The sequence below is a fragment of the Lissotriton vulgaris genome, chromosome 9, assembly GCF_964263255.1.
Source record: "Lissotriton vulgaris chromosome 9, aLisVul1.2, whole genome shotgun sequence".
In the NCBI taxonomy this organism is placed as follows: Eukaryota; Metazoa; Chordata; class Amphibia; order Caudata; family Salamandridae; genus Lissotriton; species Lissotriton vulgaris.
In genome coordinates, this window is record NC_141697.1 from 1060706025 (window position 1) to 1060732820 (window position 26796).

General features: G+C 47.3%; 1 protein-coding gene across 1 annotated transcript in view; it reads left to right on the top strand.

Moving 5' to 3' along the window:
* DNAH1 (dynein axonemal heavy chain 1) overlaps positions 1 to 26796 on the top strand; it is an 822394-nt gene that overhangs the window by 716133 nt on the left and 79465 nt on the right. The window contains exon 38 of the mRNA XM_086939555.1: positions 6680 to 6874. Coding sequence (XP_086795681.1) covers positions 6680 to 6874 — 195 coding nt within the window. The remainder of the gene's footprint in view (positions 1 to 6679; positions 6875 to 26796) is intronic.

Genomic DNA, 26796 nt, shown 5'->3' on the forward strand with positions numbered 1-26796 from the left:
TGTCTAAGTCAAGCCTATCTCGTCGACAAGAGAATCTTCGACTGCCATCGTCAGTGCCCCGTCGACGGCCAAGCTTAAAAAGATTCTGTCGACAACAGCTTCATCGTCGACGCCCCCGTCGAGGGTTGCTTCATCATCGTCTGCGACATTCCCGTGGTCGACGAGCTCGTCGACGACACCTACACCGTCGACGACTACATTGTCGACGAAGACTCTATCGTCGACGAAGGTTCCAGCGTCGACGAAGGCTTCATCGTCGACGAAGACTCCAGTGTCTACAAAGACTCCTTCCTCGTCAGCAAAGACGACTTTATCGTCGACGACGATCTTATCATCGTCAGGATCCATGCCTCCGTCTACGAGCCCGTCGACGATTCCTCCGTCGACGCCGCAACTGTCTACATGTACCACCATACAGGTTTGGTCACCATCTACGGCTTTTACATCAACGCCGAAGCCTTCCTTTCTTTGCTTCAGAGGCACGGTTCTGGACGAGAACCTTTATCTCCATTATGCCTACCACCTCAAACAGTACCCTTACAGGTCCCTGACAAGTTGCTGGACTCTGAGGATAGTGAGGAAGATTCTGACTTGGATGAAAGGTTTGGAGCAGCAACAAGCCCTTCGGAATTGTTGATCAAGTACCAAGAAGAAGAAGATCAAGATGATCAGCCTTCGCCTGAGCAGGTGACATCACCCATTACTAGTGTCCCCACAGCTCAGATGCCGGTGGCATTCCTAACGAACCTACAGCACATGCTTCATGATTATTACAGGCGTTTTCCAACATCTGAGTCAGCGGACTAAGTGCCTTCTACGCCTGTGGTGCAAGCGTCCACGTCTGATTTCAGGTCTCCAAGGCCTCCTTCGCCTGTAGCTTCTCATCATCCGGAAGAACACGAATCATCTGACGAAGAGGAGAGAGAAGAAGGTGAAGTTGATGACAGTTCTTTGTTGTCGGAGTGGGACGATTATCAGGTCCAAACACCTTCACCTCCGGTTACTGCAGATTCACCTCCAGTGGATATTGGAGGTTTCCACCTGCTGATGGACAGAGCTACACAACGTTTCCTTATTCCGATGGAAACTACACAAGAGGAATGCTTCCTCTATGACTTCAAGGACCAGCCAAGGAAGCAGACTAAGTCAATACCGATTATTGAGTTCATCTGGAAAGATGGACTTAAAGTGATGTCCACTCCTGCATCTATCCCTCCAGTACTGCAGAGAATAGATACAAAATATAAGGCACCTGAAAAGTCCCCAGCTTGCCTTATATGGCACCCGAAGTTAGATTCGGTGATCGTACAGGCTGCACAGAAGCGGTCCAGAAATCCTTCATCCCCGATCTCAGCCCCACCGGATAGAGACGGCAGGCGTCTGGATGCTATTGGGAAATGGGTGTCTACAGTGACAGCAACTACAGTCCGGGCTGCCAACTCTTTAGCCATTCTGTGCAGTTACGACCGGCAAATGTGGTCTGACATTTCGCCATATATCAACATGCTTCAAGAACCTTCCAAAGCAGAAGCTCTAAAAATACTGTAGGAGGGTGAGAGAATCTCGGCTGAGATTATAGACTCTGCAGTTGATGTGGCTTCGACTGGATTCAGACAGTTGGCAGGGGCTGCTGTCTTGCGCAGTCAAGGCTGGCTAAAAGCGACTTTGTTTCCCCAGGAGGTGCAAGCTAAGGTATTGGTCATGCCTTTCTACGGGAAATTTTTGTGGGGCCCGCAGGTAGAGGAAGCCTTGCAGATAATCAAAAAAGACACAGAAACAGCCAGGTCCCTTGGCACCTAACAATTTCGGAAGCCGCCCTTTCGGGGTGCGAGAGGATGTGGATCGTCCAATACTAGAGGAAGTTATAGTCAGCAATCTTCCTACAGACAAGGGAATCAACGTTACAAATCCCAACGTTTCCAGTCTTACGGCCAGCGCAACACAAATGATTCCCAAAAGAAAAGGAAGCCTGCCTATCGCAGAAAGGATTCAAATAAAAGGCAATGAGTTTCATCACCTGCCACCTCTACTGCCGCATTCCCACATACAAATTGGAGGAAGAATCTCAAAACTTTACTCAAAATGGTCCTCAATAACGTCGGACAGGTGGGTCTTAGACATTGTGGCCAAGGGCCATGCCCTCGAATTCAAAAAATTTCCTCCAAACGTTCCCCCAAAGGGCCCACCTCCAGCTCATCTCAAGGAGTTGTTTTCCCAGATCAATTTGATATAAAAAAAAGGAGCAATCGAAAAAGTCCCTCAGGTTCAGAGAGGAACAGGATTCTATTCCAGATTCTTTCTAATAAGGGAGAAATCCGGGGCATGGTGTCCAATTCTAGACCTTCGTGCCCTCAACAGGTACTTGAAAAAACTGTTGTTTCGGATGCTATCACTCCAAGAAATACTGCATCTTCTTTCGGCGGGAGAGTACATGGCCACCTTGGGCCTTCAAGATGCGTATTTCCACGTTCCCATTTTACCCCGTCACAGGAAGTTCCTGCGTTTCATAGTGGCTGGCAGGGATTTTCTATTCAAGTTCCTTCCCTTTGGACTACGTTCAGCACCCAGAGTGTTTATGAAGGTCCTAGCTCCAGTAGCAGTACACCTCCGGCTGGAGGGAATACAAATATTTCCCTACTTGGACGATTGCCTTATCAAGGCGAGTTCTTATGCAAACACAGACAACCATGTCCAACGGTGTCTGTCTCTCTTCCAGTCACTGGGTCTCTCCATCAATCTCAGCAAGTCACAACTGGAACCGTCCCAAAAACAAGCTTTCTTGAGAGCAACCTTGGACACACAACTGGTCCGAGCTTTCGTATCGGACGAGAGGCAAAGGAGGATACAAGACATGGCCCGGATTTTACTATCAGAAAGGTCAGTTTCAGTCCGACAGTTCAAGTCTTTTCTGGCAATGGTTTCTTCTTGCATTCCTTTGATATCGAATTGCCGCCTCAGGATGAGGCCTCTTCAGGAATCCGAGAGGCTCTTCTCTGGTGGATTCAGGAGAGAAATTTACAGAAACGTTGCGCGTTCCTTCAAGACGCGCCAAACTTCACAATCACCACAGATGTATCCCTCGAGTGTTGGGGAGCCCATCTCCAAGGGCTGGCAGTCAGTGGGAAATGGAGCCCTCAACAGAAGGTCTGGCACATCAATTTATTGGAGCTAAGAGCCATCCTCCTAGCCCTCAAGTCCTTTCGCGCAATCATTCAAGGGGCCACGGTATTGGTTCACACAGACAATACTATAAGCATGCATTATTTGAACAAACAGGGAGGAACTCGGTCGGTTCAACTATCGCAAGAATCCCAGGAGATATGGGCATGGGCAATAGGACACAGAATCAATCTTGTGGCTGTTCATGTACCGGGAACTGCAAACGTTCTTGCGGACACCTTCAGCAGGTCAACGGTGGATTGCCTTTCCTCCGATACCGTTGGTTCCCAGAGTTTTCCGGAATATGAAGAAAGAGCTGTGTCGCCTGATTCTCATTGCCCCCAGATGGCCTCGCCAGTATTGGTTCACCGAGCTCCTTCTCCTCTCAGAGTGCAATCCAATACAATTTCGACCAGTACCAAATCTCCTCTCCATTCAGAATGGTCAGATTTACCATCCGGACCCGGCTTCTCTGAAATTAGCAGCTTGGCACCTGAGTACCTTGAATTCTCCCATCTGAATATCTCTGCGGATTGTAAGGAGGTACTAGCCAATGCAAGAGCACCTGCTATGATAAAAACATACAGACTTAAATGGAAAAGGTTCTGTATTTGTTGTCAATCAGCCGGAATTCATCCTTTTCAAGCAACGCCGGATCAGATATTGCCTTTTTTCTTACACCTGGTAAGGTCAGGTTTATCTCACGCAACTCTAAAGGTTTTCTTAGCAGCCATTTCGAGGTACCGTCAAGATCGGTCCACCTCTCTTTACTCTTCAAGAATAATACAGCAGTTCTTTAAAGGACTTTTCAGAATGTTTCCTCCGGTGCGTCATCCACCTCCATCATGGCACCTCAATATAGTGTTAGCGCAGCTCATTTGCCACCCTTTTGAACCAATTCCCAGAGTGGATTTAAAATTCCTAACTTGGAAAGTGGCTCTTTTGTTGGCTTTGACTTCCTCTAGAATAGTCAGTGATGTCCAGGCTTTCACTGTCCATCCACCTTTCTTACAGTTCATGTCTAATTCAGTAGTGCTCCGCACGAACCCAAAATTTATGCCTGAGGTGCCTTCGGACTTTCACCTGAACGAGCCAGTCATCTTAAGGACATTTTTTCCTAATCCGCAATCCCCTGCGGAAAGGGCATTGCATACACTTGACATCAGGAGATGTTTAAAGTTCTGTTTACAAAGGACCTCTGCAATACGCAAATCCGATCAATTGTTCATAGCTTATGGAAAGATACGGCAAGGACATGCAGTGTCTAAACAAACCATAGCTAGAGGGATCTCTGCAGCTATTGACTTTTGCCTTATACAAGCTCCAAAGGCTCATTCAACAAGAGCTGTGTCTTCCTCGACTGCTCTTTTCGCTGGAGTTCCTCTTCAGCAAATCTGCAGAGCAGTAACCTGGTCCAGCAGGCATACTTTCACCAAGCACTATTGTTTGGATGCAGCCAGCGAGACTGATGCTTCAGTGGGTCAAGCAGTTCTGCCTATCCTTTTCAGATAAGGTGAGCCTCTGTTTCCCTCCTCCTCTTTACTGCTTTCCAGACGCTTACTTCATGCCTATTATTATTATGTAAATTCTTTGTAACTGCAAATGTTCATGCTTTTAGAAATGAGGCATTTTATTATATGATTATGTGTTTTTCATATGCACAAACTTATGCTACAAATAGCGTCTTCCAAGCATTATTATATACTGCTATCTACTCTGATTCAAGCATGTGAATCTATGAAATACACCCCAATACTGGACAAGAACAATAGTTACTTACCTGTAATCTGTGGTTTTCCAGTATTGGTGTCTTTCATAGATTCACATGCAACTCACCCACCTCCCCTCAGAGGCCCATAGGCTATTTTAGTTTTTACCTTCACTCCTGTGCGAGAAAATCTGAGAGCCTGAGCCTCTGGAGAGGGCTTTCTGGTGGGTGCTGTCACCTGATTGGCTGCAGTTTGGACTATACAAAATGATTAGGATAGTCATGAGTGTGGAAGATTTTTCTATTCTAGCTTGGGCTGCTTTACTTCCTGGTTGGTTATTACCAAATTTTCTAAGGATATTATTGCATATTATTGCTTTTTTATGTACCGTGGGTCTCCCACTCCGACGACGGAGAATGATTCAGGCATGTGAATCTATGAAAGACACCAATACTGGAGAACCACAGATTACAGGTAAGTAACTATTGTTCTACTGCAGGAACAGAATTTAAAGTATGTTCAAAAACTTGTAACACCATTGGTCTTTTAATAAGAATTCCAGTGGTACTACAAACCTCTGTGACTGTGCGAACTGTGCCCAAATTAAGAGAAATTAAACCACAAGGGAATTGTAATATTGATTTCTCAGCCTCTTTACTTTGTGCACAGACAATGCGTCTGGACATACTGTATATAATGGACATTCAACAAACTTCTCGTAAGTAGAAATGTCTATAGAATCTGGGCAGGATGCAGACAGGATTGATTACAATCTCAAGCAACTTTATTTCAGAAACAGTGGTAGAATGTGAGACGCTTGTTTTCGAAGAAATGAACACAGATTCCAGAAATGACATCATACGTTTCTCTGATTTCTTCTTTCTTTTCTTTTTGTGTGGTTTTACTCAAAGAAGAGGATTTTTTTTTATCTATAAACATGGTGTGGTTCTAATCAAGATGCCATTTGATCTGTCATTTTGATCTTAAAGCTATGCTAGATATGATTTGAGTAATTCCGATGTAGTACGGGGTGTTTTCGGGTTGTCCAGTTCACAGTACAAATCCCATTTACTGAAGAACTGGGACCAGGTTTTGGAGAAACCAACCAAGCAAAACCTCTAAAGTTAGGGATTTTGATCTTCTGTGGGAATTGTCTATGGAGGTTAATTAAACCTAAAATGCTGCAAACCTTTTTGGTGGCGTTCCAAAGCGCGAGTATCCCTCTGTACTACCATTTAGACAGATCCAGGCATGAACAGGTCATGCGGTACAGCAGCACCTTTAATCCCAAGGTACTAGCAAATGCATCTGCTAGATCCTAGAGTGTGGAAACTGCAGACAAAGCCAAATCAGTGAGAACACCTGTTACCTTTCCCCTCTTAACTAGATAAGACAGTCTCCCTTTGGAACCAGTCCCTTCTTGGACATTCACGGAAGGCATTTTTTGACGTGGCCGTTCCATTTCACATTGGACAAGAAATTACTGAATGCTGGTGCCTAATACTGCATATGTCTTTTAACCAAATCTTGCCTTTTTATTCCCCTTTGACTGCTTCCAGTCTTATACAACAGTTTCCTCCCACTTTTTTTTAAATTTCTCACTTGCCAAATCCACCTGTCACCCTTATAAAATGTCCCTCAAACTCCTCCCTTTTTTTAACTAAATGTTGCCACTTTTCGACATGAAATGTGTAAGTATTCCACTGTTTTTGATGTATCCCTGCATTTATGTAAGTACGGTGCAAGTTAATATTAATTAGATGTGATTGTACACTGTTTGGTAAGAAGCATGTGTTGTTTTTCCTTCACAGTCGATGACAATGATGTTTGAGGTGGCAGACCTTGCTGTGGCTTCTCCCGCCACTGTCTCACGCTGTGGTATGGTTTATTTGGAGCCCAGCATATTGGGGTTGACACCTTTCACTGAATGCTGGCTTCGCCTGATCCCATTAGTCATGAAGCCGTATGCAGAGGAGCTGGAATCTCTTTTTACAAGATTTGTGCAAGTGAGTCTACCTGAGAGAATGCAGATGGTGATTCCTGAGTCTACGTCTAACTTTCTCTATTTCTCTTATTGTTGTGCAAATATTTTATTGCTTCATCACAACTTCACCTGAAATTAGGCAGAAATATTAGAAAATCTTTTGAATGTCCAACGAAACTTTGCCCATTTTGAAACCCTTTCTTTTTGTATACATGGCCATGTCTTCCTACCATTATGTATTTTATTTATTAACTCTTGTTGAGGACCGCTGTTAATACACAAGAACAAAAAATGCATTTTTGTGGAACTTTTATTTGATTATTTTGACAATTTGTTCAAAATGGAAAACAGAGTTTCATAAGCCTGATTTTGTCAAGATGCAGTTTTCCGTTTTTGTTATTGTTAGGTCGAGCTTGGGCAGCGCATGCGTTGCTCTGTAGGCATGCAGTATTCGAGTGTGGACTTGAAGCTCTGCCCACTCGCCGCCCGTATTTTTCATTGGCTTGTGTCATTGTTCTTTGTAAATGCTGGTTTCTGATTCGTTAATAAGCTTGGTAGTCCCTCCTTAGTACTGCCTTATCTTCACTTGTAACCTCCCATGAGGACCGGCCCGTTAACTTCTGTTGTTACGCGGTATGTCTTATTTAGTCTGTAAGCACTATTTTCTTCATTCAGTTTCTCCTACTGCTGGCATGACATGCTTTCCTGCAACATTCTGTAAAGAAAAGCAGTGGTTCTGTCGGGTGTAAAAGCAATTTCTTATGCAACAGTTCAATTCACAAAGTTATTCATCAAATATTCGTGTCTGAGTTTAGTTTAAGGAACACACACAAAGTACAAAAGCAACACACATTGGTGGGTGTTGTGTTATTTTATATAAGTTGCATCATTAATAAATACCTAAACAATTATAAAAGCTGTCAAACACAAGGTGAAATGTAAAGTGATAAGTGATCAAGTGACATATTGTGCTCAGTTATGAGGCTGGTGTGTATTAAGTACAAAGTGACTAAAATATGTACAAGGGAAAAAGAAGGCCAACTCTCAAGTGTAAGCATCTCTCTAGCTTTGAATGCTGTTATAAATGAAACATTTGAACGACTGCTGAATGTGATGTTTGGGGCCTGGCATTACCGCCATATCAACAATAGGAGGAGCAGAGGACCTGAAAGATAAGACATTCTAAAGAGAGAAAAATACATGGACTTATCCCAGGGGTTGGTGTACCTTCAAATAGACAAGTGTCTCCTTTGGAAGAGGCTCTTTCCTTACACTTAGGAGCTAAAATATAACAGTGGCGACCATTAGCGGAACGACTAACAAAAGAACTTAAAGATAGGCTCTCATTTCTTTTTTTTATCTCACCTGAAAAGGCCTCTTGTCATCACACAACACACTCCACATATCCACACACAACATACTCAGATACATAAAGAAACTTTCGGCCACTGGCTACTGTGGATCAACTGGCTTTAGGTATTGGCTAGTAGGGTGGTCTATCAGTTTTGGTATCAGACTAAGGTGTTTTTCGACTGTGATTATCCAAAAAAGGTAGCCTACGCACATAATTTTTTATAATCTTTTTATTTACGCTGAGCGCCTCGACCCCTTGCTCTCTCTATATGCTCATTTCTACAATTTCCCATCCTCTCATCCCCTGGTTATTTCTTGAACTCCCATCCTTGCCGTTAATTTTTTTAATTGTACTTTGTTTGAGTATCTTCCTTACTTTTTACTCTGTAATGTGACATATATTCTATTTTTATTTCACCATTATGAAATGGCTCATTGCTTTATTTTCGGTTGCATTTAGGATAGCTCCATGTCCTGAGGTTCTGTGTAATCATTTTTACAAGACATTTAATGATATATTCTTTTTTGTGTCGACATTTTTTATTGAAAACATTTGTAATACATGCATAATTATAAAGATATATCATTGTCAATTAAAATTTTAAGCATATCGAATATTATTATCAAATAAAACAGAGAAAATTAGAAATGTACATAGGCATCTTATATGATATAAAGAAGGTACTAAAAAATGAATAAGATAAATTAAGTTAATAAGTATACGTACATAAAAAATTGAAAAGATATAAGGGAGATTGTTAGAGAATGAAATGTAAATAGAAGGAGAAATAAAAATAAGCTAAAAGGAAATATGAACATAGAAATAAGTAGGAAAAAAATAAATAAGCATAACTATGTAGAGGAATACATAGGTGAATATTAACGTAAATGGTTTCGCTACCATTGTGGACAAAGTGGACAAACTATCCTCGCGCATGGACGCAGTGGTGCAAAAAGTCGATGTCCATGAGGAGCGTCTGACCACGGCGGAGCAGCGCATCTCGGATCACGACGACACTGCGGCCACTCATACCACTCAGTTGGCGAGGATGGACAATATACTGAGGGTAATAGCCGCCAAGAATGAGGAGTTGGAGGCGAGAAGTCGGCGTAACAACATGCGCGTTGTAGGTGTGCCGGAGACGACAAATGTGGGGAAAATGGAGACGTATGTGGAAAGACTATTGGTTGGTGCGGTTGGAGCGGAAGCGTTTTCCACGCAGTTTATTGTGGAGCGGGCACACAGATCCCTTGGGCCACGTCCGGCCACAGGCGCGGCATCGCGCCCTATCATTGCACGCCTCCTGAACTATCGGGATCGTGATGCGGCTCTTCGTGCGGCTCGCACCACCCGCTCACTTTCCTTTGAGGGGGTCAATTTCACCATCTATCCGGACTTCACCCCGTTGGTGCAGGAGCAACGACGCAAATTCCTGGCGGTCAAGAAAAAGCTTAGGGACCTGCAGGTGGACTACGCCTTGCTATACCCTGCGAAGCTGAGGGTGACTCATCAGGCGAAGCAGACTTTCTTCACGAATCCGCAGCAGGCGGAAGACTTTGTGAAGCGTCTCAAGAGGGAGCGTGCTGCTGCTGGCCGGCAGGACGGGGCTGGACAGTATGGCCACCGCTCGGCGGTAGAGGAGGAGGACGCCTGACCAGGTTTCTAGCGGCATACAGGCTGAGCTACACACTTTGCACTGACGCTTCTATGGCTGCCCTTGGAGTCTAGGGCTTCACAGGCATAACTGTTAAGAGCGGATGTGTGGATCGCCGGTCTGATCCGGGATTCCGCTTGTTGAGACTGTTGTTGTGGCGATGGTTGATGATAATACTTTGCCTGAGTCGCATCTTCGCCTTGCGGCTGAGGGATCGGCGTAGTGTGAGAGGGTGGTAATGTGCACCTCTGGTGGGCACCCCAACGGGAATACCCCACCATTGTTAAGTTTTTTTGTGCGACTGATTTTCTGGATGGCTGGATGGATGAATGGAGTGTGGGGAGGGGGGGTGGCAGGGGATCCTGGCAGGTCGGGGTTGGTCAGGTGGATGGGGGGAGGGGGGAATGCACTGGTATGTTCTCTTTCACTTGACGAATGTACTAGATGCGCGTTGTTCTTTGAATGTACCGCGTGCCTGTTGCACGGTTGTTCTTATTTGTATTGGGGAGGGGGGGGTTTGTTGCTGTGGATGGAAGACGGCATGGATGAATGTGGTGTGCGGCGCGCGGGGTGTACGGTGTATGCAGCAGTGAAGATCCACCGCCTAGAGTCGGGGACTGTGCCTGGTGCAGTGTTTCAGCGTTTTCTGTCGCACATTCCTTATGCGTGATGTCAGCCGGGATGTTAGATAGGATATCGATTTTGTCTTGGAATGTGCGTGGACTTGATGATGCCAGGAAATGTCGTTATGTACTGCAATATCTTGATCGGCATGCCATACAGGTGGCATTACTGCAGGTACGCATTTGCGCCAAGCGCCTGCACATGCGTTCGGTGGGAGGTGGGCCTCAGTGAGGAAGTTTTCATCATAATCCTCCTAAGCACGTGGGGTTGTTATACTGATCAAGAAATCACTTACATTCCAGGAGTTGGGATCACGAATAGACTCAGACGGGAGATATGTGCTGTTGTGGGGGAGGATTGGGCAGATCACTGTGCTTTTTGTGAATTGTTATGCACCGAATGTTGATACACCTGCTTTTTTTCTTACACTATGGGGCCATATTCTTGCGGTAGACGCCTCACATATTGTGTGGGGGGGATTTCAATCTGTCACTGCGGGCTCTTGAGGACAGGTCGGAGGGGAGCTCTCAGTACAATGTCCAAGCCAGGGATGTCTTGCGGGGCATTGTGGAGGAGGCAGGCTTGATCGATAGTTGGCGATATATACACCCCACGGGGAAGGAGGGCACACACTTCACAGCACAGGCCCGTACCTGGGCGAGATTGGACTATATCTTCCTCTCCAGGGGACTTGTAGCGGGATTACATGGTGTGGCGCACCTCCCCAGGACGTACTCAGACCACTGTCCAGTTAGGATTATGTTATCGGTGCCTGGACTGCACAGGCCGCGGCCACCTTGGAGACTCTTTCCTTCTGCCCTGTTGGATCCCATCTTTAAGGCGGAGCTAGGCGAGGAAGTGGAAGCCTTTTTCCCGAGGAATAGGGGATCTGTAGACAGTGTGGAAGTGATATGGGAGGCATTTAAAGTTACGATCCGAGGGGTCACGATCTCCAAGAGCTGTGGGGTACTCAGGACTATTGTTCGTACGCTTGCGAGCTTAGAGGCTGATTTACGACAGCTAGAGCGTGGGATGCTTGATGGCCCTGATCCTGACCTCATGCATCAGTTTCGGGGTAAACTCTCAGAGTACGAGGAGGAGGCAGCACGGGAGGTGAAACATAGGGGGAAATACTGGACGGCGAGAAGGTACTGTGAGGGTGACAGGCCAGGGAAGGTGCTTGCCGCACTTACGAGACATCAGAGGCATAGTTCAGATGTGTTGGAATTGGTCTTACCTGATGGCACCCGCTGTAGAGACACGAAGGAAATTCAAGACACGTTTATACATCATTACACACACTTATACACTTCGCAGCAATCAGGAGACGTGAGGTATGGGGGGTTTCTGGACGATTTGGCGCTCTGTTGGCTATCCGACGATCACAGGGCGTTTCTGGGTAGACCCCTTGAGGTGGATGAAATCAGAAGTGCTATTATGTCCCTTAATAATGGAAAGGCTACAGGACTGGATGGTCTACCCGCCGAATTTTATAAATGTTACGTGGATATTATGGCTCCGGTGCTCCGGGAGGTGTTCGAGGACTCACTTGAGGTGGGGAGACTGCCGGGGTCTATGAGGGAAGTTGCTATCACCTCGTTGCTCAAACCTGGGAAGGATCCCCTAGATGTGGGGTCCTATAGGCCTCTTTCACTGCTCAACTGCGATGTTAAAATACTGGCCAAAGTGTTGGCGACGCGGCTCTCTGAGCTTATGCCCGTTATAGTTTTACCTGACCAGTCGGGTTTTGTGCCTGGCCGGGCAACGTCTCATAATCTTCGAACGTTGTTCTCCTTGATTCCGACAATAGCGCCTGAGCTCCCGGTGGCTGCTGTTTTTTTAGACGCTACGAAGGCGTTTGACTCAGTTGAATGGGGTTACTTGGTAGATGTTCTGTGCAGAATGGGCTTTCCTCGGATTTTTATCTCATGGGTCAAGTTGCTGTATACCGATCCGGTGGCGAGGGTGGTTGTGAATGGTGTGCTGTCCTCCCCTTTTCCTATCACGAGGGGGACCAGGCAGGGGTGCCCCCTTTCTCCCCTCCTGTTTGCCATCGCAATAGAGCCTCTTGCATGTAGGGTTCGCCAATTACACCAACAGAGTGCGTTTAATTGTTTCCAGCGTCAAATTGGGATATCTCTGTATGCGGATGATGTTACCCTTTATGTGAAAGATCCGCAGTTGAACCTTAACGCGATACTACGTGAGTTTGTTGCCTTTGGCGGTATTTCCGGAGTGCATATCAATTGGCAGAAATCCCAATTCTTTCCGCTCACTGCAGCGGTTCATCGCTTCCCACTTGACTACCCCCTGGAATGGTGTGATTCGGAGCTACGGTATCTTGGTATTGTTGTGGCTTTGCACAAAGAAGAGACGATCAGGCTTAATTATGGTGTCGCTATAACTAAACTAGCAGATAACATTACGAGATGGATGTCTTTGCCTCTTTCCATGGCGGGTAGGGCATCTCTGATAAAAATTGTGGTGTTGCCCCGCTTCCTATACTTGTTTCAAAATATTCCATACCACCCTGGGGCGTTTTTTTTCACGCGTCTCCGTTCGGAGCTGATTCGGTTGTTTTGGGGGGGAAAACAGTCGCGAGTGGCATGATCTACATTGACGCTGCCCTATGTCGATGGGGGCTTTGACGTCGCGGATTTTGAACTTTATTATGTTAGCGCCCAGGCGCACTATGCGTATCACTGGATGCGCCCCACGCCGTTTATGCCTCAGGTCGCTGCTGAACAGTGGGTTGCTCATCCTCTCCCATTGGAGGGCATGGTGCTGGGGAATGTTAGGGAAATAGACACTCACCAGACGACGGTGACGTGTACGGTTGATGCCTGGAAGCGATTTGCGAAGGCGCTGGATCTTGTATTTCTCTACTCACCTGCATTACCCCTGGTGTATCACCCTGCCTTGTCTTTGTTGCAGGAGATGGGATTCCAACGCCTGTGCAAACGTCTTTTGATACTTACTTGGGGGGACCTTTTTCGTGGGGGCACCTTCCGTACCCTTGAGCAATTTTTTGGGGGTGGAGAATACTCCCCGCTGGAAATGTTCTATTATGTACGACTACGGCAAGGCCTGAGGTCGCTGCTGCCTGAGTTCCCCAGGGAGCCGGGCGTGGCTTTACCACTCCACGTCATGTTACTCTCCGATGGGCGTCATTTGGTGTCCAAGTTGTACGGTGCTATCAGGAAACAACGGGTTGCGTCGTCTAGTCGGGTACGTGAACAGTGGAATGTTGAGCTCGGAATTTCTATTTCTGATGAACAATGGGCATACTGTTGTGGTGTGACTGCCAATATCTCCTCTAGTTGCCGTTTAAAAATCATACACTATAAATTCATACAACGATTCTATTACACTCCAGCTAGGAAACTCAGGTTCCGTTTAGCGGAAGACGATAGATGTGCTCGTTGTCATGCGGCGGGTGCCAACTTCCTGCACTTGGCATGGGAGTGTGGGACCATTTCAGAGTACTGGGTGCAGGTTCATGACGCCCTTCGGGTCATGACTGAGGATGGGGTGCTATTCGACCCTATGGTCCTATTGCTAGGTTATACCAAAGAAGTGCCGGCACCCTATCGTAGGTTTGTGGATGTGGCTTTACTGTTGGCGAAACGGCGAGTGGCCTGTTGTTGGGGGCGGGGCAGGATACCGCGGTTCGGGGACTGGCTGAAGGATGTCATCTATTGTCAAGACCAATATAATGTATACGCAGAAATGATGCCGGTGCGCTGTAGGCCTAGGGACTTTTGGAGCCCACTGCAGGTGTACCTACTTACCAGGGCTGTGCAGGAATCTGATTCGGACAGTGAGGATCGGGTTGGGGTGGGTTGACGGGGTCTCGCTTGATGGGACTACACTTCAGTCTACAACACGCCATATGACACAGTGTCCGGGAAGGTCTCTCTATACTACTGCTTCTTTACTTGCATGGCTTACACTGTATAATCATTGTGAGGGGGGCGGGGCCACACTGCCTGCTCCTCTGTGGTGGTGCTTGAAATGCCTCAACTCAGGGACTGATGAACTCTGGGTGTGCACCCACTGTACTGATGCTGTTATTCCTGTAGAGATGTATGATTGATACCCACATTATTGGTGTACTTATATGTTCTGTACTGCTGTGTTACACCTCGTGTATTTGCTGATATCGTGACCCCACTCCTGCCTACCTTGTTCCCCATCTGGACTTGGCACCTGGACTTCCCATGTACGCTGCTGCATTGCACTGTTCTCTGACTCTTCATGTGCTTTGTGTATGCGGCACTACTGTCTTTTGCTTGTCTTCCAATAAAAAGGTTTAAAAAAAAAAAAGAATATTAACGTAAATACAAGTATACAAGGGAGTAGAATTTAAATAGATATAAGTTTATAAGGAAATATGTTTATACATGCTTAGCTGTAGAAATAGAAATAGATAAAGATATAGATAAAGATATAGACATAGACTCCTTGTCTAAGCATAAAGAGGTAAAAAGTAAAGAAAATATATGAAAGGAGAAAAAGGATGTTTAGGGGTCTTTAAGAAAGGGGGGTCCATACTTGAAACATTTCCTCTTGATCTTGAAGTCGATATGTAATATGTTCATGAGACGCTGTTTGAACCATCGTTACAAGCCATTCTTCAATCGAGGGAGGGTTAGATGATTGCCAATGTCTTAAGATACATATTTTAGCAGTGAAGAATGCAGTGTGTAAAAGGCGATGTTGCGGACATGTTATGGAAGGAAGAGTTCTAAAATCATGCAATAAAGTAATAGTAGGGGTAAGTGGAAGACGAAGGGATAAAATAGTTTTCTGCAGTGTGCTCCCTATGAAAGTCCAATAATGCAATATGGAGGAACAATCGTGAAGTAAATGGGGAAGATCACAATTGAGTTCCGAACATCTCCAGCATTTAGAGTGTGACAATAGTACTGCTTTTTTCTCATTTCAAAGGGATCCAATACCAGTCATGCAAGATTTTAAAAAGACAGAATTTTAAGCCAGCTTCAACGATGCCTTTATCAATATCTTCCAGTATTTCCAACCATACATTATCTTCAATAGTAATGTGCAGGCGTTCCTGCCATTGCATTTGAAGAGTTTTAGCACGTGGCAGTGAAAATAAGTGACAAGTTAAAATATTATATAAACCGGACATCACTCCTTTGTGTCGTTCCCATGCAAAAAGATAATCCAACATTGGTGAAGGGTTTAATATCCGGGGGAGAGCCTAAACTTCTTTTTAGACAGTGTTGTAGTTTTGAGTATTGTGGTATTTGATGTGATGGAAGATCAAATTCTTTATGAAGCAAGTCAAATGATTTTAGCTCCCCATTTAATAAGACTTGATCAAGTGTATGGATGCCACATCACATCCAAATAGACCATTGAAGTGCTTTTTAGGGCTCGCCTGCTGGTGCGCTTGCTCATAGCTGGCGAATCTCTATAGTGGCTTATCTAGAGTTTAACCACTGGAGATTACAGTGGCGATTCCATGCAGTGCATGTGCGCTTTTTAGGTCATTGCGCAAGCGCAAGCCCTAAAAAGCGCGTGCACAATGCCATCAGCCGCCTGCCTGCCTTTCTCGCATTACCACATCAAAGGCAGCCCAGCCTCCCTCCCACAAGCTTCTCAGCATGCGCTCTGCATTTCTCCTTCCAGCGCATTTCTCATCCCCTAATTATTCTTAATTAATACCTTTGGCATTACGCGCTGTGTTTCTTCCACACTCACAGCGATACCGCGATCCCTTACAGCCGATGAGGAGCTGATCGGGGGATTGTCGTGGGCGCCATCTTAGAAGGATTGTGGGGTGGCGGTTTAGTCGATTGCAGACTCCCGCCCTCTTCCTGCTCCTTTAAATGACAATCACCTGGCGACGGCGCAGCGGGCGGGCGCAGCGGGCGCGCCAAAGGCGCGCCTAAGGCAAGCCCGTCTGCGCCCGTCATCGCCCAGTCATCGCCTCTCGCCATTCCCCCTGGTCGAGCCTGCACAGAACTCAAGCGCTACGACAGGCTGACGCTTATCGCTTTCAACCAAAGCCACGTGAGTTGTGGGGTTCCCCCAACTGGCTTGGGAGAGACTGCCCTGAACTGCGGGAGGTGTGGGTTTGCCACTCCAACACCATGTCGGGTGGGACAGGGAAATAGAGATAAACCTATGTTGTTCAGGGTATGTCAATTAAATGTCAGGTCCCTTGTCAAGCACCATATGGAGGTGCAGCTGTTTCTCACCGAGGAAAGGCCAGATGTTCTTTTCTTATGTGAAACATGGCTACGGGATGATATGGCGGGGATTCTCAATCTTACCCTCCCCACGGCTACCTGATTAATATCATTAACAGGGATTCTAGGGGTGGTGGCATAGCCATAATTTATAAAGCGCAGTACCCCTGCTCCTTTACTAAGGAAGATATTTGGGGATGTGAATGTGCTCGTTTCAGGATTGAAATAAGTGCACATTTTTCTTTCTCTGGATTGTATGTCTATCGTCCTCCTGGGCCACTAACCAAGTTCATCGAGGCACTATTGGAGACAGTCAGTTCCATGGTAGTGGGATCCGCCAATTTTACGATTCTGGGAGATTTGAATCTTCATTTTGATCAAATCCAAGACTCGACCGTTCAGAATCTGTTGGCGGATCTGGAGGCCCTACAGCTTGAACAACTTATATTAGAGGCCACCCATATTGCGGGACACATATTGGACCCGGTTTTCTCCAATATCCCAGGTGTGAGTATAATTCAGCCTAAGCCCATGGGATGGACAGACCATTACTTAATTGAATTTAAGTTTAACATCACTGAGCCTTTCAGGCCAGGTAGGGAGAACCCCCAGTCTTTAAGAGGCCCTGGCACAAATTGAAATCAGAAGATCTTAAAGTGGCCCTGGGCACCTTTTCCCTACGAAATCTGGCTGATCCGGAGCTGGCTTACAATGCCTTCTGTAAATGGATTCTGGGAGGACTGGGCACTCTTATACCAGCCAAATGGTCGAAAGGTTGCAAGTCAAATTCTAGCCCATGGTATAATGAATCATTGAGAACTTTGAGGAAGGAATGTAAGAGGGCAGAGCGGATATGGAGAAAGAAGTATAATAGCGAAGATAAAATAAAATACTTGATGAAAATAAAGCAGTATCATAAGGCTATCTGCTCTGCACGTGCCACATTTTATGCAGAAGAAATTAAAAACAGCTCAAACCCGACTAAATGCATTTTTAAAATCTTAAATAATCTTAAGAGCGACAGAGCTATCTCGTCCATTATTACATCTGCTCAGCAATGCGAGGCACTCGCCACCTTTTTCGTTTAAAAAGTTCAAAACATTTATCAATCCTTTCCACAGCTTCACCAACCCCCATCTGCCCCTGCTGGGGGAAAAGCTGAGGGCCCCACCCTGGCTTTAATACCAGAGATGTCCAGTAAAGATCTCACTAGGCTATGTGGCAAAATCAAATCAGGGTCCCCTCTAGACCCTATGAAACCAGCACAATTTATGGAATCTCTAGTGCTTTTTCACCAGCCACTAGGCGAAATAATTAATTTGTCCTTCTCCACGGCCGTGGTTCCGGAGATTTGGAAGCAGGCCTGGGTCTCGCCTATTATTAAGAAACCCACGTTGGCCCCTTCTAAACCAGAGAATTTCAGACCTATTTCTCTCCTCCCGTGGGTGGCGAAGATTGCTGAGGCTAATGTGAATAATGTGTTATCTCAATACATGAGCCTCCATAACATTCTGGACCCCTCTCAGAACGGCTTTAGACCTGGCCATAGTACTGAATCCGCCCTATTAGCCACATCTGAACATCTGCGATTGATTTTGGATGCCGGTCAGAGTGCAGCGCTGATCCTGCTGGATCTCAGCGCTGCCTTTGATACGGTATCACATGCCATTCTTTTACATCGCTTAGAGGCAATACGGATTACCGGATCTGCATTGGACTGGTTTAGGTCATTTCTGAGGAATAGATCCTTTCGGGTATCAGCACCGCCATTTCTTTCTCGAATTCACCCCATAGGCCAGGGGGGTTCCGCAAGGATCAGCGCTAAGCCCGTCTCTGTTTAACCTATATGTCCAGCCACTGTCGGCTGTGGCAAAGAACTGGGACCTAACGATATCATATGCCGACGATACCCAGCTTGTGATTACCCTAGCTGAGGGGCCATCTACATCGGCCACTAGGTTCAGAGAGGGGCTAAGAGCGGTGGCCAAGTGGATGGCAGACAATTGCCTTCAGCTCAATGCGACCAAGACTGAGGTCCTGTTGCTGGGGAAAAACACCACCCTGTGGAATGCACATTGGTGGCTGGACTCCCTAGGGACTATGTCTATACCTAAGACCTTAGCTAAGAACCTAGGAGTCTGGATGGATTCCTCGCTCAGTTATCAGACCCACACTAAGCGAGTGGCTGCCACGTGTATGGGCTTGTTAAGAGGCCTTAACCCTCTTTTGAAGTTCTTTGAACCAGCAGTGCGACAGCTTATTGTTCAATCCACTATTCTGTCTCGATTGGACTACGCTAGTGTGCTACTCCTAGGGGTCAACAAAGCTGTGACTCAACGGCTCCAACGAGTTCAAAACCTGACAGCTAGGATGTTGGTGGGGCTTCCCCGCCGATGTTCGGTCAGATCTACCATCAAGGGATTACATTGGCTCCCTATCTCTGCCCGGATTCAGTTTAAAGGTTTGTGTCTGGTGTGTAAGATTGTCAAACTTGGAAGCCCAGAACTTTTATGTACACTTCTGACCCCATATGTTCCTCACCGTAACCTACGTTCACTAGGACAACACCTGGTGACTGTACCACGGATTAAGCTCAGCCCCATTGGTGGCTGTTCCTTTAGATACATGGCGGCCAAGCTATGGAACTCCCTGCCGCCCCTTATCCGGGGGATGGAGGATGTGTTGGTTTTCAGGAAAGCAATTAAAACCCTCCTCTTTCCTTCAACATAGCCTTTGAATGTTGCTGGGTGATCTCTCTGGGGATTTTTGTGCCAGTTAGATTTGTCAGCGCCGGGACGCCTCTTTGCTGGGGCAGCTGCGCGCTTTAAAAAACCAGTAACATAACATAACATAACATTCACGGCCGGCCGGCCGTACTTTCAGTTTCACGGCCGCCAGGCCGTGTCTCCTTTTATGCTCTCTGATGCTTGTTATCTCTGCTGCATTTGAGACACGCAGGGGAGGCCTGCACGTTTCTCTCTGTTGCTGCTGTAAGACACATGATTCATGCAGTTTTCTTCGTGTTCCTCCTGTAATCATGAACTTTTCTCTCTGTCACTCTGTTAAGACCCAGGGGCATGCACTCTGCTCTCTGCCACTCCTGTGTGACACTGGGTTCATGCACTTCTCTCTTTGCCACCCATGTGAGATTCAAGAGCGTGAAATATTCTTCCACTCCCATGAGACACAGTAGGGATGCACTTTTCTCTTTGCCGCTACTTTGAGAGAAAGAGGACATCCACGTTTTTCTGCCATTTTTGTGAGACACACGGTTCACGCAGATTTTAGTGCTGCTCCTGAGACACAAGGTTCATGCAGTTTTCTATGTGCCACTTAGAACTTTCTGTCACTCCTGTAGGAAAGAGGGTCATACACGTTTCTGCCTGCTGCTCCTGTGACAAACGGGGCCATGCACTTTTCTCTTCTATCTCCTTTAAGACTTAGGATTCATGCAGTTTTCTCTGGGCTGATCCAGTGAGACACATGATGCATGCACTTTTCGCTCTGCTGCTTATGTGAAAGATAGAATGCATTAACTGTTCCTTCTGCAACTCCTGGAAGACAAAGGGTTCAAGCAGATTTATCTGCACTGCTCTTCTAAGACCTAGGGTGCATATACATTGCTCTGCCGCTTCTGTGAGTTGAAGGGGACATGCACTTTTATCTCTGCCATTCCTGTGAGACATGGGATGTGTGAAGTTTTCTCTGTGGTGCTTCTGTGAGAGACATGGCGACTGCACTTTTTTCTATACCACGCCTGTGAAATACAGGGCCATGCACTCTTCTCTCCGCTGCTGCTATGAGTTACAGAGGCTATTTACTTTTCTCTCCCACTCCTGCGAAGCACAGGAGGAATGCACTTTTATCTGTGGCACTTCTGTGACATAAAAGTGGGTGCACTCCTAATCACCCCTTTGAGACGTGGGGTTCATACAGCTTCTGTGCAGCTCCTGTGAGACACAGAGTTTGTGCAGTTTTCTCTGTGCCACTCATGTGAGACATACAAGAGCATGAACTTCTCTCTGCCACTCCTATTAGACACAGGGGTTATGCAATTTTCTCTCTGCTGCTTCTATGCGAAACAGGGGTCACGCATTTCTCTCTGTGCTGACCCTATGAGGAACATAGTGCATGCACCTTTTCTATCTGCGTCTTATGTGGGCATAGGATGCATTAACATTTCTTTCCGCCACACCTTTAAGTCACAGGGTTCATGCTGTTTTGTGAGACGCGGTGCATGCACATTTCTCTCTGCCACTCGTGTGAGACTCAAGATGTATGTACTGTTCTCTCTGTCACTTCTGTGAGATAAGAGGGGAATGCAAAGTACTTCTGTTGCTTGAGTGAAATGCAAAGGGCATGAACTTTTTTCTCTAATGCTCCAGTGAGACACAGGGTTTATGTATATACGTTTCTCTCCACCACTCCTGTGAGATACAGGGGGCATGCACCTTTTTCTTTGCTGCTTCTGCAAGGTGCAGAATTTATGTTGTGTTCTTCATACTGCTTCTGTGAGACACAGACTGTATGAACTTTTCTCTCTGCCGCACTTGAGAAACAGATTTCAAGCAGTTTCTTTAAGCTGCTCCTGCGAGACACAGGGTTCATGCAGCTTTGTGTGCTGTGAAACACAGGGTGCATCAACTTTTCTCTCTTCCACTCGCGTGGGAACCAGGGGGTGGCTTCCGTGAGACATGTCATCTCTTATATGACAGTAAATGAGTGAATGCAGGCTTTCTCATTTCTATTCCATTTCAGCCCTTCCTTTCCACATAGGGTGCAGAAAACTTTTCTCTGCCACTCAAGACTTTAATTGTACCAGATCCCCCCAGGTCTTAGACCAGATAGTAATTAAACACGGACTTTGAAACGGATCTCTTTTGGCCCTGTATTCATGTCCGTATTTTAGAGGAAAAAAACACTGGTCGATTTCAAAACAAGGAGTGTAAAAGAGTTAAGGTGATCCATGTTATATTTCACATGTTTTACTTAATGTTTTATTCCCTAAGAGTGTTTGCTTTTTCTAGGATGTTGTGCGACAGTATTTCTGATAGATACATCTGCCGTGTGGATTCCTCACCTTGTGATTCCTCACCTTGTGAATATCCCCCTTGCGTCAGCAGCATTCGGAAATTCTTTTTGTAGCTTCGCGCCGACGTGGTAGCGGACGTCACAGAGACACGGCTCCGCTCGCGACTCCGCTGACGTCACCGACGCCTACAATAGGCCCACGCCGGCGTGATGACATCAGTTCCCTTTTTTCCGGGTCGTCGACGCTAACGGTTTTCAGGGATCGTACTGTAGCTTTACAGTAACTTTGTTACTATTTACCTGTTATTCTGTTTAACTTTATATTCTTCGAGATGTCGTCGAAGAAGACTGGTTTTAAGGCTTGCGGCGAATGTGGCAAGACTATGTCTATCACCGATCCACATGACTGCTGTGTCTGGTGTTTAAGCTCCGACCATGACGTCGAGGACTGTGCTTGCTGCAAGAAGATGACTTCGAAGGCGCTAAGAGAAAGAGAGGCGAAACTCCTTGTGGCTAAGCTAAAGAGTAAGAAGGAAAAGAAATCTTCGAAGTCTCGAACTCGTCGTTCGAGATCGAGGTCGAGGTCTCGATCGAGGTCACGCTCGGAGTCGTCTTCAGCTCACGCTTCGAAGTCTTCGAGGAAGAAGCACAAGAAGAGGAGCCATGAGTCACGTCATCACTCCGGAAAAGACTCTGGTTCGAGACCGAAGTCCCAGGTCAAGCTCCTGAGTAAAGAGGTGGTTTCGGAGTCGGAGCATGTCTCTGTTGGTGAGGCTTCACAACCAGGTTCACCCGAATCACAGGAGCAGGTCCATTCTCCAGTTCCATCCAATCCTTCTGGTCAGGAGGATGAAGGTGAGGAGCAGGGGGCTGGTGAAGTCGAGGTTCCGGTGCCTGCGGATTCGTCGACCCCGGTTCCAGGACTCGTTGAAGAGGTCGATGTCGTCTCGACTCCGCCTCCTCTGGAACGACCCAGAGAATCTTATCCTGAGTTTCCAGCTCCAGGTCAGGATCCATCTCAGTTTCTGAACGCCATGTTTGGTGTCTATTCTAGGGCAATGTTCCCGTCTGGTGCACCTGTTGGTCCCATGGGTCCTATGGCTTTCAACTTGGGTGTTCCCCAGGCTTACGCCCCTGCGCCCTTCATGCCTTTTATGCCGGCTATACCACCGCATTGGCATTTTCCGACACCTCCGGTGTCGTCGACGCCGAAGCGCTCGACGCCGACTCCATCGGCGCCAGTCACATCGACGCCGATGCCTACGACTCCGAGGCAGGATTCTGTCCGACCTCGAGCTGAGAAGCCTCGTCCGACGTCGGGTTCGACGCCGGCTCCGGCGCTGTCGGAGTCGATTCCGAACCCGTTGGCTTCCGTTGTGAAGGAAAGGTCTCGGAGAAAGGCTCAGAGACTTCTGGAAGAGGATAGGTATCTATATTCAGATACTGAAGAAGGAGAGTTACGGGATTCTGAGGATCCTTTTGAAGATTTGTGTGAGGCCAGTGGGCTTGAACTGTCACCTGAGTGGGAGTTGGCTTCAGTTTCCAATCTGCCATCAAAGGATGTTGTGCCTTATCAAACTGTTATTAAAAAAGCAGCGAGTCTGTTGAATATTACTCTTCCTACTGCTGACTATAAGCCTAACATCTTGACTGAGGTTCTTCATTCTCCCTCCTCAGTAGTTGAGCCTGTGTTACCCTTCAACGAGGCCTTGACTGAGCCCATCTATGAGGTTTGGAAGAAGCCTTTGTCTGCTCCTGCAGTTTCAAGAACAGTTGCGAGGAGGTACAGAGTGGCACCTGAGGACCCTGCGTTTTCATCGATTCATCCCTTGCCTGAGAGTTTGGTGGTGCAGGCTGCTTGCTCTAAGAAATCTGCTGGAGCTTTCTCACAGGTTCCTGGGGACAAGGAATCCAGGAAGCAAGATCAGGGTGCCAGGAAGGTCTTCTCATCAGCCAGTATGGCTTTAAAGTCAACCAACGCAACGTGCCTGATGGGGAGGTATATCCATGCCTTGATGGATTCTGTCAAGCAGTTAGTTCCGAAAATTCCTGAAGATGACCGGAAGGATTTTCAGGAGGTGTTTTCCGACACTCAAGCAGCTGCGAGACAGGTGATTCAGAGTGGCCTGGACACTGCTGATTCGGTGGCAAGGGTCATGGGTTCATCTGTGGCCACCAGGAGGGCTGCCTGGCTTAAGTCTTCAGAGTTCTCTGCGGACGTCCAGTCTGCTTTGTTGGACTTGCCTTTTGATGGCTCAGGATTGTTTGGCAAGAAGGCTGATGCTGCCTTGGAACGTAGGGCCACTGCAAAGTCCTTGGGTCTTCAGTCCAGAGGAACTACTGGTAAACGCTTCAGGGGGTTCGGAAGATCTTCTTTTCGCTCTTTCAGACCTTCCCAGCAGCAGCCTCAGCAGCAACAAAATACGCTGTACAAGTCGTACAGGGGCAGACAAAGATCCCGCCCTAGAGGTCGTCAATCCTCTTCCTCCTCCTCCTCTCCTTCCCAACCCCCAGCCAACGAAGCGAAGCAGCCCTAGATCCGTATTCCGGATCATGTGGGCCCAGTGGGGGGTCGGCTTACTCATTTCCTACAAGATTGGGAATTAATTACATCGGATCTTTGGGTTCTCAATCTTGTAGGGAATGGGTATGCACTTCCTTTCCGGGAATTCCCTCCCAATTACCCTCCTTGCCAGGGTTATTGTTCGGAGGACCACCTGCTTCGCCTGCAGGAAGAAGTCCTGGCTCTTTTCAAAAAAGGTGCAATAGAGGTGGTTCCAGAGCAGGAAAGGGGTCAGGGGTGCTACTCCCGGTATTTCCTGATCCCCAAGTAAGATGGCAGGCTTCGGCCTATCCTGGATCTCAGGATCTTGAACCTTTACCTGAAACAGGAAAAGTTCAAGATGCTCACTCTTGCGCAGGTTCTTCAAGCGCTGCTGGAAGAAGACTGGATGGTGTCAATCGACTTGCAGGATGCGTATTTTCATATTCCCATCCTGAAGTGGCACAGAAAGTATCTCCGTTTTATGTTTGGGTCACAAGACTACCAGTTTGTGGTCCTTCCGTTTGGTCTTACTACTGCGCCTCGAGTCTTCACCAAGGTGATGGTGGTGGTGGCAGCTCATCTCAGATACATGTGTTTCCGTATCTAGACGACTGATCAAAGCGGAGTCGCCGGAGAAGGTGCTCCATCATCTGCAAGAGACAACTCAGTTGTTGCACAGGTTGGGTTTTTCGATAAATGTACCCAAGTCTCACCTGGTGCCCTCACAGCGCAACCTGTTCATAGGTGCGGTACTGGACACTACTGTATGTCGCGCATTCCCTCCTCCTCAAAGGATTCGCGACATTCAGGAGATGATTCCTTTGTTCTTCCCTGGAGCGGTTGTTCCAGTCCTGAAGGTCCTTCGCCTGCTCGGTCTGATGGCTTCATGCATCCTGTTGGTCAACCATGCACGCTGGCACATGTGGGGACTCCAGTGGTGCCTCCGCAGGCAGTGGTATCAGCACAACGGAGATCTCAGGGAGTCAGTGAAGATCTCCAGAGAAACTGCAGCGGATCTGTCTTGGTGGAGTGTCGAAGGCAATCTGTCTCAAGGGGAGCCTTTTCAGATTCCTCCATCGGTGGCCACAGTTATAGCGGACGCGTCCACCCTCGGGTGGGGTGCTCATCTGGGGGACCTGGAGGTCAAAGGTCTTTGGTCTCCAGAGGAAAGGTTGCTTCACATCAATCTTCTGGAATTGCGGGCTATACGTCTGGCGCTCAAGGCCTTCCTCCCTTCCCTTCGCGGGCGGTCAGTTCAAGTCCTGACGGACAACACAACCGCGATGTGGTACATCAACAAGCAGGGAGGAGTAGGGTCGCAGTGTCTCTGCAGAGAGGCTCTGCGACCTGGGTTCAGGACCATCAGATTTGTCTGTTGGAAAATCATCTGTCCGGAGTTCAGAACGTTCGTGCAGACAGTCTCAGTCGGCAGTTCTCTGCCGATCACGAGTGGAGGCTTCATCCAGAGGTAGTTCTCGACATCTTTCGGATGTGGGGGACTCCTCGGGTGGACCTGTTTGCCACTCACGAGAATGCTCACTGCCTGTCATTCTGCAGCCTCCAGTTTCCGATGCAGGGAGCCTTGGGGGATGCGTTTCAGTTGAGTTGGAGCTCGCAACTCCTTTACGCTTTTCCTCCCATACCCTTGATTCCTCGGGTTCTGAGGAAAATTCGCCAAGACCGGGCCGGAGTCATATTGATTGCCCCGGACTGGCCAAGAAGGGTGTGGTACTCAGACCTTCTCCACCTCTCCTCTCACCCGCCGCTCCGTCTCCCTCGCAGGGCAGATCTCCTCTCTCAGATGGGGGGGCAGGTTCTACACCCCCACCTCCAGACCTTACACCTTCATGCCTGGAGATTGAACGGGGCAACCTGATTTCTTTTTCTCTCCCTCACGATGTGGTGGATGTCATTTTGTCAGCCAGGCGTGACTCCACTAAGTCCATCTATTCTTATAGGTGGTCTAAATTTGTTGTTTGGTGCAGGGGGAAGTCCATAGACCCTTTGAGGGCCCATTTATCTGATGTTCTCCAGTTTGCCCTTGCCCTAGCGCAGCAGGGTCTTGCTGTTGCCACTGTGAAGGGTTATCTGTCAGCGCTGTCGGCGTTTATCTGTTTGCCTGATCAGCCCTCTCTGTTTAAATCTCCTATAGTTTTGAGGTTTTTGAAGGGTCTCACTAATAAGTTCCCTCCTATCCCTTTTATTGTGCCTCAGTGGGATTTGAATCTAGTTCTGACATTTTTAATCGGTGCTCCTTTTGAGCCTCTTCATAAATGTCCCATGAGGCTCCTGACTTTCAAAACTGTTTTCCTCGTTGCGATAACCTCGGCAAGGAGGGTTAGTGAGCTTCAAGCTCTTAGTTCCAAGCCCCCATTCCTGTCCATTCATGCTGATCGAATGGTTCTTAGGACCAGGGCTGCTTTTCTGCCAAAGGTGGTGACTCCTTTCCACCTTGGTCAATCCGTTACCCTCCCTACCTTTTATCCTCCCCCTCACCCTTCCAAGGAGGAGGAGA